The following is a 20,190-nucleotide window of genomic DNA, read 5'->3' as shown; positions in this document are numbered from 1 at the left end:
AGACCTGCGCTACTTTGTATAAAAGATCAATAATGCATGTCTCAATAGCCAATGTAGGTAGAGACAAATAAGACTTTTTATTCATACAAATAAAAGAAAGAGAGAGGTCTCAACCTCATATAATAATAAAACAATACTTGCGGAATCTATGCAACGCGTTTCGGCGAGATACACGCCTTTCTCAAGAAAGGTGTGTATCTCGCCGAAACGCGTTGCATAGATTCCACAAGTATTGTTTTATTATTATAGGAGGTTGAGACCTCTCTCTCTCTTTCTTTTATTTGTATGAATGAAAAGTCTTATTTGTCTCTACCTACATTGGCTATTGAGACATGCATTATTGATCTTTTATACAAAGTAGCGCAGGTCTGCAGTCTTTTTTCTTGAGGCTTTCTTTTGATTTTATCCGATCCTCTTGATGAGGAACGGAGATTTGCTGTGACCTGCAGCTCTCCAGTAAGTTGGATTTTACTATACTATTTTATTCGTTTGTGGGATATCTTGGACAAAGTAATCGCTACGAGCACACCAGGATGTTGGGTGCAGGCATAATCACCTTAGGGTGATATGCCTGGCACCAGGTGAGTTACCACACGACTAGATTGTGGTCTACATATAAAGTGTTTGGCGCTCTCCGTGACTTTTATATTTCTTTATCATCAGCCATATGAAAAGTATCCATGGGAGATCTGATTGGTCGATTTGAGGGAGGACGAGTGTGCATCAATGAAGGACTATCCTTACTTATTGGGCATGGCTGAGGACACAGCATATAAGGACAGATGGCATCCAGCACTCGTGTGACCTAAAAATCAAACTTTACATATGCATCTAAATATTTATACAGGAAAAAAATGACAGTCCGCATACTGCAAATTTTTTATTTTTTTTGCACCAATTTTAGATGCTTATAATAAACTTTAGGCTTTTATGGACATTGCACAAGTGCTGGATGCCAGCTTTCCTTATATGCACTACCTTTATATTCCAATGGATGTCTGAGAAGCCAGAGCTGGGCTCCGACTGGATGCTATGAGCATTTTTCTTGTTCAATGGTTTTGATAAAAATCGCCCCATTATCCCACCAGAAGTTATTATTTAGACAGTATAAGGATGGAGTGAAATACATGCCTCTGTGACTCCGTCTAGAAGTCTTGCCAGAACCTCTCTGCGCTTCATCTTAGCTCTTTCCATGGATTCCAGCTTAACAATCACTGCATCAATCTTGGACACTATGCTTCCAATGGAGTGCTCCATCCGATCAACTCGTCTAACAAGACTAAAAGGGAAAAAACCCCACATTCATAGAAATATTTAATTTAGCATATTTTCAGCAGCCCTGTACATATCCGAGAGTACATCTCATTTATACTAATGGAGTGGGATGTTTAGATTAATAGAAGAGGTTAATCTGAAAATATTAGCCTAGTAAACAGAGATGGGGAAGGAGATATTGGGTGATGCATCACTGTGGAGAGCATTATGGATTAGACTAAAGGGGAGGGGCAGTTCACACCCCCAAGACTGTATTGACTGCTCCCCACACACACAGCATGTCACATTCCACATCTCAGATCCCCAGCTGCTCACCCCACACACTCCTAATCTACATTCCTAACCCCGCAGGGCTACTATATCCGCTGCTAGCGCCTCCTGACACTCTCCCGTGCCAGCTGTGGCCCTGTCGGTCTCCCCCTAGCCCTCCCATCTCAGCTGGTCTAACCTCATCTCCTCTCCCGTCTAGTGTCACTGTGGCTGCCGCTCTGGCTTCTTCCCTGCCGGCTCCTGCGCTGTAACTCTCCCCTGACGACCCTGCAGCTGTCTGTCTCAGCTCCCATCTCCCCTGCCAACGCTGTCACTGTCCCCTGCCTACCCCACTGCTGTCAGTGGCCCGACCACTCCGCTGTGACTCTTCCTGCCGCCGCCCTTCCAGCTCCACTGACTGTCGTCCTCCATGCTGCCCTCCCATCGCCGCTCTGACAGTGGCTGGCAGCCTCTGATGTGTCCGCTAACGCCCCCCCCCCACCCCCCGGTCAGTGCGGCCGGCGGCACTGCCCTCCCCGCCGTCCTACAATGGATGCCTGGAAACTAACTGTGGGGACGGCCCAACACACACCTGGAGCCAATTGGCAGTTAGGGGTGTGACCACGGCAATACCTGCAGCCAAGCCCGATCAACCCCTAGCTTCCAGTGAAGAAAAGATGTATCAGTACCCCCCAGGCAGCCTTACAGTGCTAATAGCGAGATTGATCAAGGCAACAATAAGAATTTTTGGCATTTGTAAATATGGCATTATAATCTCTCTAGAAAACAAACAAAATGGGTTCCCTCATTCTTCCAGGAGACGAAGTGACTGACTGTCTGGTAAATGATAGTGGCCTATAAGTGTAAAAGTGGTCTGTGGTTGTAATATACTTTAAAAAGGTATTAAATATACATTTTGTAGAAAACAAAAAGACTAAGCAACCACACCAATAGGCGAGCTATGTACTCACACTTGGAATTCTTCATAGGAGACCCCACTAGAGCTGCTACCTCTCCTACGAGAGCTGTGTCCACTGTCCTCATCATCATCCTCTTCGGAGTCATCCAGACTGCATGGGAAGCTGCGGCTGCTCATGGGACGAGGCAGAGAGCCCCGGTCTAGCTCCAGGTCCTCCTTGTAGGAAACAAACATGCAGCTACTGATTGCTGATCAGGGACACTAAACCAGATCTGCCGTTAAGGCTTTACAAAAAAGGCTGCTTTTTGCCATTAGGACATTCATTGCCAACCATTTCACAGTCTAGATGTCCGTTCTTAACATGGTAGGAATGCAGATTTTAAACTCTATAGAATTTAGCGGCAATGGATTTCTAATTATTAAATTGTTATTGAATATTAGATTCAAATCATCTGCCATCTACTATCTAATAGTGGTCTAAAAGCTAAATTTCACTTTTTTGTAGACTTAGGCCACTTTCACGTAGCAGAGGTTTAGTCATTATTTGGCGTCAGTATTTCTAATAGAAATAAACCCAAAACAATGGGATCCAAATATGTCAGCTTGCTAGTAGCCAACATGGCACAAAAGAAGAAGGAAAAAAAGTGCTATTCTGCTGTTAACAATGCCAAAAGAATACACCAGACTCAAAGAATGACGCGCCCCCATGCATATACAACAGCCTGCTAATCACAGTCCTAAGGTGTCTGGTACAGGGTGAGCACTCTGCTCAACAATACAAACCGCTCGCAGAGGGAGGAAAAAAAATAGCAGCATGTTCTATTTCAGCACAGATTCTGTGTAACGGACAGGCCATGAAATCCGCGTGATCACCTAGCGCCGGCAGGCACGTCCGCAGCACAGATACTAAGCATCTGGACAGGTATGCAGGGGTCACCGGCCGGGCAGCGAGTCGGATTCCGCTGCGGGTTTCAGCAGACGGAATCCGACCCAGCCGTGTGTATTCATCCTAAAAAGGAGAAAACAAGACCTCAGCTCATGCTCACCCTCTCTTTCTCCAAATCATCCCGCATCTGCTGATGTTCATGTTCTGTAAGTTCTTGGTCCCCATCTTGGTCATATTTAGCAAATATAGCCTCAATTTCTGCATCAGTATGGCCTTTCCTGGAAATAAATAGTGTATAATGGGGAAGTCAGAAGTTGATATTGAACTGAATAAAAAAAATAAAAATGAAAACCTCACAATCCCTAAATAATCTAGAAGGCTTACAAGTGTACCCCCCCCCCCCCCCCCAGAAATGGCTTGGCTTGTTTTTCTAACACTAATACTGTATATTACTCCTACATGGGTCAACAAGCAGCTGATATATGTACCAGTAGATTACAATAGCACCATAGGCAGACTTATTCAGCAGATATACTTCATACGGAGCGCCCTGTATATTCCTGCAAATAGAAGTCTGTGTCCAAGCACATCAGTGTGAAGGGTCAGGAAAAGCTGGTGGATATGGGATTCATTTGTAGAGAAGGTGGACATAGACACTTTCTGTACTAGGAGGGGAAAAATTTCAGGCTGGTCTTTTTAATAGTACATTTCTACTGACAATATTGGCAGAAAGGTGTTTGCTACACAAGTTTGTAAACATAACATTTACCCCGAACTACAAGATTCCAATACAAAATTGGAAACATTGTACACTAAATTGTCCATTAAACACACTAAAGTCCCAAGGGCTAATACTACTGTCACAGTATAATAAAGACCAGATAAGCATTTTACAAAAACTAAATGTTACCCTTTTAAGTCCTGTCGTAGTTCATCAAAGTTCAGCTTCCCACCTCCTTGTCGGAGGCTCTCAGTTATATCATCCACTGCAGTTTTCTTGAGCTTCAGTTTCACCATTACTTTAGAACAACCCTAGAAAATGTTAATTTTTTTTTAAGTTTGATAAACCTTTTAGATTTCATTTTTTTTATTAATGCAAAAAGAGTTGTCCATGTCCAATTCATAGACACACAAAATCGTGAAGTCCTGAAAAACCCCAATTACAATTTCCAAGAGGGATGATATACTAACTGGTAACCTCATTCAAAACTGTAGAAACATTCAAGGTTTTTGATTTTATGCAGCCTTAGGCTGCCTGCACACGGGCGGAAATCCCGCGGCGGGATTTCCCGCGGGATTTCCGACGCTCAAAGCCTGCATAGGAGTGCATTACAATACGCACTCCTATGCAGAAGGCCGCGGTTTGGCCGCGCGAAATGTCGCGTGGCAAACAAACCGCGGCATGTCCTATTTTTGTGCGGGGCTCGCAGATACGTCACTCACCCGGCCGCCGGCTCCGGTCTGCGCATGCGCCGGCCGCGGGTGAGTACGCGCTGCTCTCTGCAGGCGCTCAGGTCGGGTCCCGCGGCGAGAATTCTCGCCGCGGGACCCGACCCGCTCGTCTGCAGGCGGCCATATGGGGGAATATTTACTAAGCCACGCATCTTCGACACTGGGCTTAGCATGATTTCCCCCTGGCACCTTTAAATACCTCTTCATGTATTTAGTGCCTCACCGCAGCTCCGTGCGTCTTTTCAGATAGGTTGGACCTGGCGTACATTTCTGGTATGAAATATGCCAGTTTCTGGAGTAAATTATACAGAAATCTGTTGGGCTGGGGCAGCCACACACCCTCCAGTCTAGCCCAGCCAACTTTTCAAGTAAATAGCAAGGCTGCCACAAAAAGGGAAAAGTTGTACATTTTTACCAAATACCCATTTGCGCAAAAATCAGCAACTTTGTTACACCAGAAACTGGTGTAAAACACTTAATATCTGCAATGGATCCACTATGCACAAGTTATACGGTAATATTACACGAGACATGTTATCTGTATTTTAACATAAAGAAGTGAATACTGAACTAACTTGTTTTTTCCCCCCAAAGAGTCGCATGTTTGGAGATTTAAATATGATTCCCTCTTTGCATAATGAAGTTCAACATTTAACAAGCAGCACAGCCAACTGTGAGAAATTCTAAAAAGGGTTTTTTTCCTCCTACTTTTTTTATATACACTCTGTGGTGCTGTTTCAGGGGTTGTCCGAGCCATTTTCTTCTTGTAAGCATCTCCCGCCTCCTTGCATCTCCCACGCTACAGCTCCGTCCTCTGTGCTGGGTCTGTATTTACAGGCTTGAGTCAGCACGTGTATGGGACATCGTCGGTTGCTGCAGCCAATCATAGAACTCAGGCGAGATCTGGAGTGCTGGGAGTGGGGAGTATGCACTTATTTTTACAAAAGAGCCGAAAAGAAGTCAGAAAACCTCTTTAAAAAGTGGATATGTCAGTAACATACTCCATAATAATGTGCTTCCTTGCCCTCAGCACTGCATGTATACAGAGCTGCCTGTCCCTGGGAGAACTAGGGGGTAATGCTTCCCGCCCCCATAGACACAACAGACTCATAGCTACGGTATGTCTCTGGTGTTATTCTCTCAGTGTTCCCATTAGCCAAACCACACAACATTTCTCCATCATTTCTACTACTAGGAGTATGGACCTGCAGCTGTAATGTGCTGCTGTTACATAGGTCAGCATTAGAGATGAGCGAACGTGTTCGGCTCCGCCCCTTTTTGCCCGGACACCGAACTTCGCGAGGAATTCCGTGTTCGGGCGAAAAAAGTTCGGGGGTCGCCGTGGCAGCGCGGGGGGTTGCGGCGGGGAGTGGGGGGGAGAGGGAGAGAGAGAGGGCTCCCCCCTGTTCCCCGCTGCTGCCGCCCGCGCCGCCGCGCCTCTCCCCGCCCCCCGGCGCCCCCCGAATACTTACGCGCGAACACGGAAGTCCTCGGAAAAGCCGGTGTTCGGGTGCGTAAGTGTTCGTTAAGAACACGTTCGCTCATCTCTAGTCAGCATATTCAGCGATAGAACTCACTATGGGGTCTGCTGTGATGCCCTCACACTCCTAGTCTTGTGTCTGGTTTTAGGATGTACAGCATCGTTAATCAGAGATTTCCTCTAATCTTTTACTGCAGCAGCGGCTCACCGCGACCAACATAAGGCATTACCTTTTTAATAAGATCGGCCAGTTCCATTTCGCTCTTCTGCTGAGCCATATCAGTTTTGACTTCTGAATAGGTGTCACAGATGATGGCCAAAAACATGTTCTGTTAAATAAAACTGGTATTAATACAATTTTTATTCATTAAATCCTTATTAACCCATTCCAATCCAATTTCCCTGCTACCTGCACACTCACCAGCTCTTATTTATTTTGGGTGGGAAATTATGATTTTATTCGCAGTTTTTGAAAATGTAAAAAATGTGAATTATGAGCGTTTCACAACAGGAGGATCATCTGTAATCCTGTAAATATTTTCATGTATATTATATATTGCTTGTTATATCAATAAGACTATTTATTTCTAATTTCTCTAATGATAGATATCCCTGTAACAGAGTGCCATACAGAGGCATTCTATAACCGCATACAATGTGTAAAGCACGTTTCCAACACTATGCAGAAGAAAGCTCCGACTTTGGACCTCTCTTCTGAATACCGTTAGAAACATGTGTCGGACCTCGCCAGACATGGAAACTACTCAGGGAAATCTCAATGTCGGACGAGGTCTGACACTGGATTGGAGAGGGTTAATGGTATTAATATCTGTCAGGATTTGTTGGTACCAGTTTTCTGACAGATTTTTGACAAGACTATTGCTGAAAACTATTCGATTGCTGATCATTATAAAATAAAAAAAATAAAAAAAGAAAAAGATCAACAGACCATCAATAATCACAAACATGGACAGAATCTAATTTGTATAAATGTGGCCCATCCTCCTCTCCAACTACCAGTTATGTTGGCAAATGTATCTGCCATGAAGGATTTCACAATGTAATTAGCAGGTACACACAATGTGGCTGTAAATCCCTAGATGAACATGTGGAAATCTATGTACAAAACAACAATCCATCAGGTTACAAGACACGACACGTGGAACATGCTGTGGTTTACCAAAACCCTGTGAATGACACAGTTACACTGAATATGCGGGCACTGCTGAAGCATTCCTGGTGAGCCTAGCAGATTACAGACATGCCGATGGTCAGGGCAGAATATAAATAGGAGATAAAATAGTGTATTAAAGTGAAAGTAGTTATCCCACTAAATGAGAATACATGTATAACAAAAATAAATAAATAGAGTTGCCAAGAAAGGAAACACATTATGTAATATGAATCACATACCAAAAGGATGAAGAACATAAAGAATACAAAAGATGTAAAATAGATGGGGCCCAAGATTCGATTTGCTTCCTCAATCTCAGTGAAGTTGAAATCGCCCAAAATAATACGGAACTGAGTAAAACTAAAAATGATGAAACAAGACAATTAGTTCAAGGTGAAATCTTGTGTTAATAAATCACGAGTTCTGCAATGTGACAAGACACATTACTGAGGCACAAAAGGGAATGAAATAGCACTAAGTGTACAAAAAGTCCAGATTGTTAGTCCTGTAAAGGGAAACTGTCATCTCTGCACAGCAGCAGAACCTAAGTTACGATGCTGTTTGGGCAAGATATTCATGCCATGCAGACGTCACTGGGTGACAGCGCAAGTAAATAAAATATATACATCACCTGTTTCCGTCACCTCCCATAACAGCACCACAACCTAGTTTATGGTGCTGTTGGGAGTGACATGTTCCCTCTGTCTCATAGCAGGGATATGTATGAAAACGCTGCCTATAAGCAATGTATTGTGTATGGACAGAGTTTGATGCGCAGCTCATACAAATGTATTGGGCTCACACTGCGTACATACGTGGAGAAAGAGAGGATGCTGTAATTTATTTCTCTTGCATGGATCAATGAAGGTCCATTGACTTTCATTGATTACATTCACCGCATATCACATGTCCATGCAACGCACAAGTAATGCGCACTGAAAACGCGGTTGTGAAAATAAGCTCTAAGGAGTTTAAATCTTGGAGTCAGATACGCTAGGGCTTTGTTCACAATATGGTGTCTTGAGTTCCATTGTAAGAGGGTCCAAGACAGACGCATTTGTAATAAATCCTATTGACCAATAAAAGGGATGCATTAGATCTCCATTTTTGCACCAGGGAGAATAGCGCAGTTGACAATGAGAATCTTTGGAGCAACTTTTAAGTCATGTACGTGCATATACTCTAAATGTGATGGAAATCTGCTTCGAATTAACTACTTACATGCAATCCTGGAAGCTACTGAAGTCATCAACCTGAGTACCAAATACAAGGTAGGCAAACTGGGCGTATGCAAGGAATATGATGAAAAACATGATGGAGAAACCTAGGATGTCCTTGGCACAGCGAGACATTGTGGTTGACAACTGAGTCATAGTTCTGTTGAAGTTCACAAACCTGAAGAACTTTTAGAAACAAAGTAAGATGTTGCAGTAGACAGAGTAACATTACATTAAACTTCTAGGGAGCTTTCAGAATATTTAGATGGGGATACACAAATGCGTTTTGTTTTTTGCAACTTCTATAGCAACTATTGCAAAAATTTTGTGCAACTTGGTCACGTAGTTAGGAGGTATTCTCACTTCCTTTGTAGCTAAAGTTAAAAATTGATCTACAGATCTTAATTCATCCAATGAAGAGAGTGTCCGTGTGTGATTGTTCCCAGCAAGAGAAACGACGTAATCTTGTAGATATGATACCTTTTAATGGCTAACAAAAAATACATGATGTAATAATAGCGAGCTTCCGAATCAACACAGGGTTCTTCTTCAGGCTTAAATGGATTGGATCTGAAGAGGCATGGATATATATATATATATACACACTTATAACATACATACTTATGACAAGGCATAGATATGGATGTGATTGGTTTGCATTTAAAAGGAATTCTGCAACAGCAAACAAACTTTGTTGTCTAGGCACTGATAGCGAAGTGAAAGTTTTATGGTCCCTAAACAGTAATTTAGGGACCATAAAACTTTCACTTCGCCATCAGTGCCTAGACAAAAAAGTTTGAGCCCTTTTAGTGAGTTCGCCATCACCACATCCTCAGGCAGAGGGTTCCATAGTCTCACTGCTCTTACAGTAAAGAACCCCCTTCTATGTCAATGTAGAAACCTTCCTTCCTCTAGACTCAGAAGGATCCCCCTTGTTACAGTCTTTGGTATAAATAGATGATGGGCGAGAGCTCCGTTTTCACCCGATACATCTATACATAGTTATTAGGTCACCCCTCAGCAGTGGTCTTTTCAGAAGTGCTGCGAGGTCTTTCTTCTACACTGGTGCCCAGAACTGCATACAATATACCATGTGTGGTCTGACTAGTGATTTGAAGAGCAGTTATATGCGGCATTTTGACCCTCTGTTTTTCCTATTGATTTAACGTATTTGTTATATTGCAAGATTGCTGTGCTCACTCGCCTAACATTGCATATACAGTATTGCGGCATAAGGCCAGGGCGACACATACAGAACCTTTTATAGTTATAAGAAAATAAGAAGTTGCTCAAAATAGGAGAAAACTAAAGAACATGCTGTTTTATGGGTGTGATCTCTTTAACTCACAATAATATAAAAGGGAACCATTACCTTAACCCAAGCGAAGAAAACCGTGATGGCCGCCACATTATTAAATTGGTTCTGCCAGTAAGCAAGAGCTTCAAAGTTGTGGAATAAACTCATGTCCGCCAGCAGCTTGCTCAGAGGTTTTTCTATTGACATCTTGTAGAGATTGATGCCCATGGTGACCACAGAGAGCTACATGCAAAATGAAATACAATCATAAAAATGATCAACTATTTGTAATTGTTATTTCTATTACAGCCACACAAAAGGCACGGGTACAAAAAGTAACAAAAAGGTTATCCTATGGGCCAATCAAGGGTATAACCTGTGGCCTCAGCCACGTAACCCAGCTGCTCTGGTAAATTAAAAGTGCTATTTGCATAAAAGCAGATGCTTGAAGAGATCAGACAAGAAAATGCATCTGGACAATCTTCGTGTCCTACTGCAGCGAGGGAAGAGGGGGAAGGCTCCTGCTTCAGCAAGTTGTCTTACAGCCAGAAACTTCCCCACTGAGGAGGATGGAGATGGCTGATCTTCCAGGACACAGAGGGAAGATTTCTTGATATTTTTCTAAGGGCTTCTTCACATGGGCGTGTGGCGACAGCGCATTAAGCACATTGGTTTTGCGTGTAATACGCTGTACTGATTCGTCTAAGGCTCCCATATTGCTGCTCACACATACTGCACAAAATATGTGCGCAAGAAAGATTGCAGCATCTTCTATACTGCCATGTATTACAGCGATTGGTGGTATGCAGCAAGTACATAATGTCACTGGGTGCGCAAGGCATGCAGCGAATTACGATATGTGATAATATACGATCAAAGAAAAATGGATAAAAGGGAGAGCACGCTGGCAAGTCTAGGACAGGGGAAATAGAATTATAAAGCCTGTTAACCCCATGGCAGAAGAGCAGAAGATGCTGCCAAACTCTGCTCTCAATACAGCTCAACAGATTGTGTAGAGGGAAGTATTCAGAAACTATGCCCTACACCAGTGGTGGCGAAACCTGTGGCACGCAGAGCCCTCCCTGCTGGCACGCGCCACCGTCGGCTGCTCACCACCTTAGTGAATACCAGCAGGTGCCGCGGCTCCCCTGCCGGAATTTACTTAGCTGTGCTGATTCCGGGATCCTTCTCCCCCCTCCGGGTTTTGGGTTGCAGTTTGGGCACTCGGTCTCTAAAAGGTTCACCATCACTGCCCTACACATAACTGACAACTAGTAATGCAACATTGTTGCATACACAGCTGCTACATTAGATATAATACATACCAAAACTATGACAATATCAAGGCAATTCCAGAGACTGTGGAAATAGTGCAGACGGTGATTACGGATCTCCAAGAATTCCTCCACTATGTAATATAGGATGAAGATGCAGAAGACGATTTCACAGGCAGCCAAAAAATAGTCAAATGAAGAAACATAGTGAATCAGCTTTACTGTTTGAAACTGCCAGGAGGTAACTAGCCCTCCAGTTGCTGGCGACTCTACCAATAACCTAAAATGCATAAAAGGTCGGCATAAAGAAAAAAAAAAAAAAAGGGGGGGGGGGGTCAGTAATATAAGAACGTAATACATGTCAGTTTACAAGATTTATTCACATGTAGGCAAGTCAAATGATAACAGAACTGGAACCCTGTTAGAAGTGATGGGCGTCTCCCGCCTCTTACAACAACTTCCACAATGAATCGCCCCACCCACCACCGTGTTTCTCAGACCTTTTAATTTCCTGTCATCTCTTACCTCCCTCTTTCTATTTAAAAAGTATCAGTCATAAGTAGCAGGAATCAAGCTCAGGGTGAAGTCACACGAACGTATATCGGCTCGGTTTTTACACCGAGCCGATATACGTTGTCCTCGTGTGCAGGGGGGAGGATGGAAGAGCCAGGAGGAGGAACTGAGCTCCCGCCCCCCTCTCTGCCTCCTCTCCGCCCCTCTGCACTATTTGCAATGGGAAGAGGCGGGGCGGGGGCTAAGTTCCGAGAACTAGCCCCCGCCCCACCTCTCCCCATTGCAAATAGTGCAGAGGGGCGGAGAGGAGGCAGAGAGGGGGGGCGGGAGCTCAGTTCCTCCTCCTGGCTCTTCCATCCTCCCCCCCCCCCCCCTGCACACGAGGACAACGTATATCGGCTCGGCGTGAAAACCGAGCCGATATACGTTCGTGTGACTTCACCCTCACTTTTACTCTTCAAGCATTTCTGTATAACAGACACACACGTTCAGCTGCCTGCAATATATCTGAAGACAGACAAGTAACATTCACATCTAACCTGCGACTGACATTAACCCCTTGAGTGGCAGGTTTCCTACCACCCTGTCGTGCCCACCAGGGCAGGTTTTTAAAATGGTCTAATCATTGAATTTCAACTAATTTTGCAGTTGCGTCTCAAGAGCCATAACTTTTTCATTTTTCCATTGACACGGCCATATAAGGGCTTGTTTTTTGCGGGACAAGTTGTGATTTTTTTAAACAGGGGGGAGGAAAAAAAGAAATGGGGAAAAGAGAAAAAAAGGGGCCATGTCATTAAGGGGTTAAATAATGTATTAACTTCCTTCTATGGGTCATTACGACGCATGGATACCACATGTGTGATTGTATTTTTGATTTTTTACAAAGTAAAGGGAGACAAGTGTTTTCATTATTTTTTTTATAATTTTTTACTTTTTTTGTATTTTTGTCCCTTTAGGGGACTTCCACAGGGACCCATCAGGACCTCCTGATCACATTCCGGGGGTCCGATGGTGACAGCCCTTTACATGCTGCAGTGACAGCCCTTTACATGCTGCAGTGACAGCCCTTTACATGCTGCAGTCACATAGACTGCCGCATGTAAAGGGTTAACACAGCAGAGATCGGAGGTTTTCTCTGATCTCTGCTGTAAGAGCTAGTACTTAGCTGTCTTCTCACAGCCAAGCACCAGCTCTCCCTGCCACAGAGATCATCGGCTTGCTTCTGACAAGCTGATGGTCTCTATGGCAACCTGTAAACAAAGCAGGAGATTGCCGGCATATCGGCAATATCTTCTGCTGTTTTTTTCAAAGCCCTTGCTTTGTTCTCTGTGGGTCTGTGCAGGCAGAGCACAATGCCACAGCTTGTGGCATTGTGCTCTGCAGCTCCCATAGTGATACATAGCTATGTCGCTATGAGCAGTGGAGCTCGTCCCGGAAAATTTCCGGGCATGCCACTCAAGGGGTTAAAGGGGCTTTCCGGGGAAAATACTATTGATAACCTATACTCAGGATAGGTGATCAATAGTTGATCAGCTGGAGGGGGGTTAGTCGCTTGGGACCCCGACCAATCAGCTGATTGTGCGTCCTCTCAAACTGCCGCAACTGCACAGGGGTCGTAACAGGAGTCTCTACTCCGACCTCTATGTAGTGGCTGTCGCGTGTAACTTCAGGCGCAGCTCTCATTGAAATCAATAGTATTTTCCCCAGAAAACCCCTTTAAGCACTATACCCTTAAAGAGGTTTTGCAGCAGCTTAGGTTAGTAAGACAAAGCACAATATAGCCCTGACTAAGTTATTAAAGCTAGTACAATGCTTAGAGGTTCTGTGAGCGCCTCAGCTCTACACGTTATCTCACTGATAGCACTCTGTATGGAGGACTTACAATCGCTGCACTTAGCTTTCAAGTTTTATAAGCTACACTGACATATTATGCTTCACGATTTAACACACGTCCTATAAACAGGATCATCAATAATAAACTGAAAATAAACAATTTATGACTTTACGGCTTTTCATGTCAAGAATAGCAAAGCATTTAGAGTTATTCTTGGGTGTCAAAAATATCAGAACTTCTATGGAAATGGGACCCATCAGGATCCCTCTGAAAACGGGTAAGTTATTGTGGCCGTGCCTCCCTTACGAGTGGGAGCCATGACACTAGTGTGAACAGAAGCTGACGTTTTCATGCCATACCTGATAATGCAGAAGAGATTGATATTTGCATTGTAAACAGTGAAGTCAATAAACACTGCTCGAGTGCCTCGGTCCAGCCAAAGGTTGTTCTTTAGGGCTCCAATCTGAGCAGCAGTCTCTTCTCTGTTCCTTGACAAATCTAAGTAATACCCGGCCCCACTATAAGTGGATATGAGGCCCCACTGACTGCTGCCATTTAAATCCCTTTCACCCGTGTACGTCCACCTGTATGGGGAAATCACAACTAATCAATTTGTTTTTTTTTGTTCAATTGAAGTGGCCCATCATGTCCTCAAAAAGGCGGCTTCATAGGCATTTCCCCCCACCCAAACCCCAACTTCCCTGAACGGTTAGCAACGTTCTTAGTTTTGGTGCCCGATACGGTAATCAAGCAAACTGACAACTAGGTGGCCTCCAACAACTACTGTCAATGCAGCACGAGTCTGAGCTACACCAATACTGTCCAATCACAATGTACACTGTAAGAGCAGCTCCAGCAGCAGAATCTCATCAAACTTACACGATCTCATGCTGCTTGGGCCCCTCTGATAGGACAATGTCAGCGTTGGCTAATGTGCATGCCCCACTGACACTGAGTAGTGCAGTTTATTCATTTATTACCGTTTTGGGACCACAAGTAATGGAGCAGATAGTGGTGAAATGAGAAGGACGGGCCTATACAATAATAAAAAAAAAAAAAAACTGTGCCCAGGAAATGGGGAAGCACCAAGTATTAAAGGTATGTTGTCAGGTCTTTAAATTATGTCAATGTATAAGCATGGTTTTGTATCTGTGAACCACATAGACAATTGTAGAATTTTATTAAGCAGTTTAGAAATGTAGGTAACAGCAAGGGGTACATACGCAGTTCCATTGCGCAGTCCAAAGGGGGCAGTATCTTCATTCCTGGCTGAATACATATCGTAGCACTCTGTAATTTCATCCTTCAAGTCTTCTGGAATTGCACAGGAGCCGTTCTTCACCTTCAGCTGACGCAGCCGTGGTACCCCAAGTAGTAAGTTTTCATAGTAGATGAAGCTTTGATTTTCTGCTACTGTCCTGTTGTTGTACCACATGTCCCAGTAAAGCCCGTCTACAAGAGGTCCTTCAGCAAACTGCACCAAGAACGGATTTCACACTTTTTATTTGCGATTTATGACAAATTGTTAAATAAGCATCCCAGCAATTTTATAGTGCAACAGTCCATTATTTCAGAATAATCAATTGGTTCTTGTGTATACCTGTTCCAAATAATGCTGCATTAATAGGTTGTCTGCCATCTTGACTCCTTCCTCTCTCATGTGGCTCGTTTAATGCAGTTTCACATATAGCCCTATAACCTACATTTCCCCATGATGCCTTAGTTGAATAGAAGGAGTGGGGTTTAGTCGCAAGGCACTTGCTCTGCGTTTTATCTAAAGGCGACCAATGTTAGATCAGTGACAAAGCACTTGCGCCCCTAAAGGCCCCTTTGCATGCAAAGATTATCACTCACAATTCGTCCAAATGTCCGAAAATGAGCAATAATCATTACATGTTAACGTGGGCATCATGCACTTTTCTTTTGAAAGATGGATTTTGGTTCCATTTGAATGTATTTCGCTCATCTTTCAAATGACTGCAGGATGTTCTCCCCATGGCATGTTTATACTAGCCACAAGGAGAACAATAGAATCTGCTGTCAACTGTTTGCACAGCTGGAAGTGTGTTTAAACACACACTGGGCTCTGCAAACAACTCCTGGAGGTCATTTTACATGCAAATGAAGATAAGTGTTAATGGCCATTAACACTGTATGCAAATAGAATTGAAAGATTATCTTTGAGTGTAAGAGGGCTTTAACTCACACTGCAGTGTTTCCTGGCATCCTGTCTGTACAAGAGGGCAGTTTTGGACTTGTGGTGAGACTAGGAATCACACAATACAGCTACTCATAATGAATGGATTCATTAGGTTGAGGCATGAGGCACAGGTGTGGCATCAACGTTAAAGTAGTTTGTCCCCTGTCAGATTTGCTTTGATAATCTACTCAAACCAACCTGTTATGTATCGCTAAATTTGAACAGGAGTGATCTTCACTCAAAACCAAATCCGTTTTCTGCAAACCATCTCTCATACCATTCACTCAATGAGCGCCTGAATCTTCTAACGTGGCCACTGAACCAGCACTCACACCGCCATCAGCCTTACCTTCCAGAAGTCATCCACAGTCATCAAGGTCTTGAAATTTGTCTTTTCAGTTTTTGACACTGGTGTATCCAGAAAAAGCTGTGTCATAACTTTAGTGTAATAGAACATACTGGAAGTTACCATGCCGTAGGTTACTGCAAAAAAAACAAACAAAAAACAAACATATCATACAATATAGATCCATTTACATGAGTTGTCTCTGAGGTTATTTCACACTAACGTTTAATAGGTACCTAATGTTGCAGGGTTATGGTTGGACAAAATAAAATATAAATATTTAATGAAAAAAGAAAAGCTTACAAAAAACAAACAAAATTTGTTTTCGCAAGCAGAACTGACAAGAATAATGGGAAGGAACAGAGGCATCTGTGATTGCAGAGAACACAGATTGCACCAACCACCTCCAACGATAGAGAAGAAGCGCCATAAAAATGTGGCAATTCTTCAAAGCGCACTTGAAATGGGAAAAAAGAGGCTAAGGCCCACTTCACACAGGCATAAGCACAATTTGGGAGTGGATGCAAGGCCGAAATGTGCTGAAACCCGTGTACTCTGGCCGCTGGGGGGTTAATTTGCATGCACAAAATGCACCACACATTTGCACATGCAAACAAGAAATGCACAAAAAGTAGGGCATGTCCCGTATTTTTTTGTGCACCTGAAATGCAAACATGTGAATGAACCTAATGAATTCCATATTCTCCACGTTTCGATAGATCAAGACTCCCTGTGGGTGCTCGCTGGGAAAAGTCCCTCTGGCTTTGTATGATTGGTGGGGGTTCATTTATATTCCTGTCTCTGTCTTTGTGTTAACATGCTTGACAAAGTCCTTTGCACAGGACGAAACGTCGCAAGTTTTGTTGTTCTTGCTGATGGAGTTTTTAACTCAATAAAGATGATAATTGGATTTGGATTCCCTGAAGATTCCAGGATGTCTTTTTGAAATAGCTTCTACTTGATGCTGCTCTCCATACACATTTTCCCTATTCTCCACGTTTCCCTATGGAGCCTCCTGTTTGTTGCGAATTTAACATTAGAAAATCTTATTGACTTTTGCAAAAAATAAAATAAAATCCATGAGAAAATCAGGAGCAGCAGCGATGGTTTTGCGAGGAAAAGCAGCACTAACGCTTAAAAAAAAAAAATAAAAATTCGCAAAAAAAAGACGTGACTTTGGCAGTAAAATTGCGATCGCCCGTGTGAAACTAGACTAGAAATTAAATTTCTCAGCCCTAAAAAAAATTACTTTGTGTAGAATGTTAAAATATATACTGTGGTTGCCTGTAAAAATTTGGTACCACCTACCGGGGTTCCCCATAGCTTCCCGAGGCCACTGCGGAACAATAACACGCTATCTACAGTGGCAACTAAACGGCTGCTGTGGTGACCTGGGGCGGCATGTAATAACAGGAAGCAGTGAGGGACTTTCACAATGTCTGAAATATATTTAAAACTGCTAGCGGCTCTGGTGCAGATCCATCCCAAAACTGGGCGATTGGACCCCATTATAGTCAATGGGATCCACCCAATGCAGTTTGGTTCCGTTCAGGAATGGAAACATTCGGACGAGGGGATTCCCCTTTCCTGTTCACCGAACAGAACAGGAAAGCGGAATACCCAGCACAAGTGTGAAGCCACCCTGAGACCACCTTTCCTGATTTTACCAGTGTTTGTAAGTACAGGAAGGGATATAATCAGTATGGTAAGAGTACATTCACATGCAACAGATTTGTTGCAGAGGTTCATTCATCTGAATTGGGTTGTTTTGGTGACAAGAACATGAATTTTTGCAGGTGCCATTTAGATGCTGCCGTGTGTAAATATACCCCAACTAGCACTAGTTGCAATAACAGCATCTGTCGTAGACCAAGTAGGTATAGCTCCTAGTCATCAGTGTTACTGCATGAACCAGACCCAATCACATGAGTTGGAATATACAAACCCTATAGGTCTGCACACATCTACAGTGGAGCCTTCTGCAAACATGCAGTACAAAATCCCAAACAAAAGTAGAGCAGCATGTGGCACTATTTTGTAAGATATAATGCCAGGCAGCATGATAGGAAGACCGCCTGACCTCATTATAGCCAGTGCGGTCCATCAGGCGCTGTTTGTTTCTGCCATAAGACAAATTTGTTGCTGGCAGGGATTCTGTATTTCTTTTCCCATGATGAATCCTAAAGCAAAACTGAACGTGGAGATGGACTTCAATTTAGGGTGGATTCACTGGGGGCGGGCAAATGCATGGTCTAGTCTTGTGCGAAACGCGCATGAAAATAGAACATGCTGCGATTTTTTTTCCATTTCAGTCACTGCAAGAGAAGGAGAAAGGGGTGGGGGGTGGGGTGGGAAATTGCCCGTGTAAATAGACCCATTAAAAAGGTCTATCAAATGGTTCTATCTTTATGCGTCTCTCAACATCCTAAGGCCCATTTAGACCCAACGATCCTCTCTCAAAATTCGCTCAAAGTAGTCTTTTGAGCGATAACCGCTGCGTCTAAATGCACAGACATCGTGCAGTTTTCGTGCACGAGTTGTTCCTCGCTCAATTTTAGTTTTCTTGAATTGAGCGATGAACTCTTATCAGTGGTGCAGGCTGTTATCAGTCGGTAGCGCTGATAAGATTCTTACAGCCTGTGTCCCACTGGCAGTTCACAGCAGGAAGTGAGCGGGTAATCACAGAGAACCATACAGCTGTTTGCTTATGCAGAACCGCTGTATTGTTTTTCCAGCGATAGTGGCAGTGTCCCGCTCCGCCTGCATAGCTCTTAAGTAGCTACTTAGCTACTATAGACTATGCAAAGATGATCGCTTAAAACTGTCACTCAAACTATAGTTTGAGAGCCTTTGAGCGATCATCTGTCAGTGTAAATGGGGTCTTACAAAACTCGCGTAACTATCACCCAGGTAAATGAGCTCTAAAGTGACAGATTAAGATCTGTAAATAATTTACAGGAAAGGGTATTCCCAATAAAAACACGAAAACTTTTATTACAGTTGCACTCACACGAGTTCAGAAAATGCAGTGCGTAACTGTGGCATTTTACCGCAATTTCGCAAAGAGTTTTCAAATGCATGTTACAGTGCTTGACAACGGTTTTCAACACATCCCAACAATGATGGTTAAGGAGGTGCCTTAAAAAAAAAAAAAAAAATAAAAAATTTTAAGAAAAAAACCCCACAAAAACAGAGCAGACAACGCTAAAAAATCATGGCGTTAGAAACGCTGGGCTGCGAGGCCCCATTGAAATCTACAGCGGCATTCGGGATGCCGCACTAATCGCGATAAAAAGCTAGAGCGGGCATAGACTGCATTTACATCAGCACTCCGAAAAGAGGAGAACAAGCACTGATCCTAATGCAGCACGAGGAAGACTAAAAAGTTTGACAATGCTTCCACTTTCCTCACTTCTGGGACCATTTTTTGGTAGATAGTATTCTGCCAGGTAACAAATCTGAATGCCACCATGAACAGCACTACATCCCGCCTTCTTAAAGGACATACAGCTACTAATGGACTCACTTGAATGACTTCATTCCCATTCCATTCTAGTAAAACACTAACCAGCTCTGTGGGAGAGTGAGAACAAGCAGACCTGAAAGGAGTTGTGTTCCCAGGTACAACGAAAAAAGGTCTGGTACCGTGTTATCCAGTAGAGCAAAGTCTGATTGTTCCCACAAGAGAAACCACGTAATCTTGTAGATATAATACCTTTTAATGGCTAACAAAAATACATTATGTTATAGCAAGCTTTCCAACCTACTCAGGGTTCTTCCTTAAGCCTGAGGAAGAACCCTGAGTGTATCATATCTACAAGATCACTTGGTTTCTCTGAATGAGAACAATAACACCCGAGTACAAGGTCACGGCAGTCCACGCTACAAGTCTGTAGGAGATGACAAGTTCATAGTAAGCGAGATGAATGAGAATTGTTGTTTGACTCTTTGAGGCTGCATTATAAGGCCTGTGTCACTGGAGCAGATGCGCATTTGTACTGTGTTTCTGCACATCTGGCAACAGCGTATACAACGTCTTTTACTGCAGTTTTTGCACATGCAAGTCGTGCGCCA

General features: G+C 43.4%; 1 protein-coding gene across 2 annotated transcripts in view; it reads right to left on the bottom strand.

The window, feature by feature from the left end:
- Positions 1-20,190, bottom strand: part of PKD2 (polycystin 2, transient receptor potential cation channel) — a 36,768-nt gene that overhangs the window by 1,921 nt on the left and 14,657 nt on the right. The window contains exons 3-14 of one of the 2 annotated variants that reach the window (XM_066574095.1): positions 16,120-16,253; positions 14,794-15,044; positions 13,930-14,154; positions 11,275-11,503; positions 10,025-10,192; positions 8,657-8,838; positions 7,675-7,795; positions 6,492-6,590; positions 4,240-4,361; positions 3,490-3,607; positions 2,496-2,659; positions 1,132-1,279 (exon numbers count right to left, since the gene is read on the bottom strand). In XM_066574095.1, coding sequence (XP_066430192.1) covers positions 1,132-1,279; positions 2,496-2,659; positions 3,490-3,607; positions 4,240-4,361; positions 6,492-6,590; positions 7,675-7,795; positions 8,657-8,838; positions 10,025-10,192; positions 11,275-11,503; positions 13,930-14,154; positions 14,794-15,044; positions 16,120-16,253 — 1,961 coding nt within the window. The remainder of the gene's footprint in view (positions 1-1,131; positions 1,280-2,495; positions 2,660-3,489; positions 3,608-4,239; positions 4,362-6,491; positions 6,591-7,674; positions 7,796-8,656; positions 8,839-10,024; positions 10,193-11,274; positions 11,504-13,929; positions 14,155-14,793; positions 15,045-16,119; positions 16,254-20,190) is intronic. The other variant, XM_066574096.1, reaches the window with a different exon arrangement.

The sequence above is a fragment of the Eleutherodactylus coqui genome, chromosome 7, assembly GCF_035609145.1.
Source record: "Eleutherodactylus coqui strain aEleCoq1 chromosome 7, aEleCoq1.hap1, whole genome shotgun sequence".
Classification (NCBI taxonomy): Eukaryota; Metazoa; Chordata; class Amphibia; order Anura; family Eleutherodactylidae; genus Eleutherodactylus; species Eleutherodactylus coqui.
This window is presented reverse-complemented; position numbering and strand designations above follow the sequence as displayed.